This window comes from Lonchura striata, chromosome 6 (assembly GCF_046129695.1).
Source record: "Lonchura striata isolate bLonStr1 chromosome 6, bLonStr1.mat, whole genome shotgun sequence".
Lineage (NCBI taxonomy): Eukaryota > Metazoa > Chordata > Aves > Passeriformes > Estrildidae > Lonchura > Lonchura striata.
The window spans coordinates 64,473,837-64,475,730 of NC_134608.1; the positions used below are offsets into that span (position 1 = coordinate 64,473,837).

At 51.2% G+C, this 1,894-nt stretch overlaps 1 protein-coding gene across 1 annotated transcript; it reads left to right on the plus strand.

The window, feature by feature from the left end:
• Window positions 1-624: 624 nt before the first annotated feature.
• Window positions 625-1,628, plus strand: LOC110479980 (olfactory receptor 14J1-like). The gene has a single exon (XM_077783754.1). It carries the CDS (start codon window positions 696-698, stop codon window positions 1,626-1,628), a length of 933 nt encoding a protein of 310 aa, XP_077639880.1. The 5' UTR covers window positions 625-695.
• Window positions 1,629-1,894: the final 266 nt, after the last annotated feature.

Below are 1,894 nucleotides of genomic sequence, written 5' to 3' on the forward strand. Positions count from 1 at the left end.
GGATGAGAGAAGCAGAGCAGGAATTGTAATCCCAGAATGAAAGAATATTCTGAGTTTAAAGAGAAACACAGGATCATCAAAGGAATGTTTGAACATTTACCAAGACTCCAGAACTGAGATTTTGGCTGGTCAGTCTCAAGGCACCTCTCAGGAGGGGATGTCCTGGCCCAGGCAGATGCTCAGGGAAGCAGAGGGGGCTGAACAGAGCAGTGCTGGGGGAACAAACCCATCCAGACCCTCACCTTCCCTCAGCCACAGGGAATCCTTTGCCTCTCTCATTTCTCAGTGGCAAACACTGAGTGCAGCAGGAATGCTGGGGAGTTCTGACCTCAGAGAGCCAGCAATGATGTGTGGGTAGGAAAATAATTCCTAAAATCAGTTCCTACCATTCTTTACACCTGGAAGTGCAGATGATACCAATCCTTTCTTCAGTAGGAATGATTCCCCTGAAAAATCCTGAATATCCAACCTTGTCCCTCTGCCACATGGCCACAAACCGAGGGCAGCACGGCAGGGATGGCTCCTTGAGATCCCCCACACATAGCTGGGTGAAGGTTTTCCCAGAGCAGGAACCAGGGCCATTCCCTGCAGCGGGACAGTCTGCAGGGAATGGCCCAGGTTTGGCTCCAAGCAGCCTCTCCTGACTTGTCCCTGTCCTTTCTCCATGAACAGGTGCCCATGTGCAGCCACAGCAAATGTCCAACAGCAGCTCCATCAGCCACTTCCTCCTGCTGGCACTGGCAGACACGCGGCAGCTGCAGCTCCTGCACTTCTGCCTCTTCCTGGGCATCTCCCTGGCTGCCCTCCTGGGCAACGGCCTCATCATCAGCGCCGTAGCCTGCGGCCACCACCTGCACACGCCCATGTTCTTCTTCCTGCTCAACCTGGCCCTCAGCGACCTGGGCTCCATCTGCACCACTGTCCCCAAAGTCATGCACAATTCCCTCTGGGACACCAGGAACATCTCCTACACAGGATGTGCTGCACAGCTCTTTTTCTTTATGTTCTTCATTGGATCAGAGTATTTCCTCCTGACCATCATGTGCTATGACCGCTACGTGTCCATCTGCAAACCCCTGCACTACGGGACCCTCCTGGGCAGCAGAGCTTGTGCCCACATGGCAGCAGCTGCCTGGGCCAGTGCCTTTCTCAATGCTCTCATGCACACAGCCAATACATTTTCCCTGCCCCTGTGCCATGGCAATGCCCTGGGCCAGTTCTTCTGTGAAATCCCCCAGATCCTCAAGCTCTCCTGCTCCAAATCACACATCAGGGAGATTGGGCTCATTGCTGTTAGTGCCTGTTTAGGATTCGGATGTTTTGTGTTCATTGTTTTCTCCTATGTGCAGATCTTGAGGGCTGTGCTGAGGATCCCTTCTGAGCAGGGACGGCACAAAGCCTTTTCTACCTGCCTCCCTCACCTGGCCATGGTCTCTCTGTTTGTCAGCACTCTAATATTTGCTCACCTGAAGCCCCCTTACATCTCCTCCCCATCCATGGATCTGGCCCTCTCAGTTCTGTACTCAGTGGTGCCTCCAGCCCTGAACCCCCTCATCTACAGCCTGAGGAACCAGGAGCTCAAGGCTGCAGTGTGGAAACTGATGACTGGATGCTTTCAGGAACATTAAACTGCTGCCCAATTTCTACAAATCAATTGTAATAAAAATAATCTGTGATACTTCCTGTTAGTTTGGTTCTGAATTGTTTTTTGTTTGTTTTTGTCTTGGTTTGACAAGACAGGAGTCTGTGAAAAAGGGCAAAGCCTCCTGTGCAATGGAGAAGGTAAACCCCCCTCCCTCCGAATTACCAGGATTTTTAAATTAAAAGGCTCTCAGGCAAAGATATGGGAATGGGAGTAACAATTCTTTACTAGGAGAAAACTAGATAACAATTT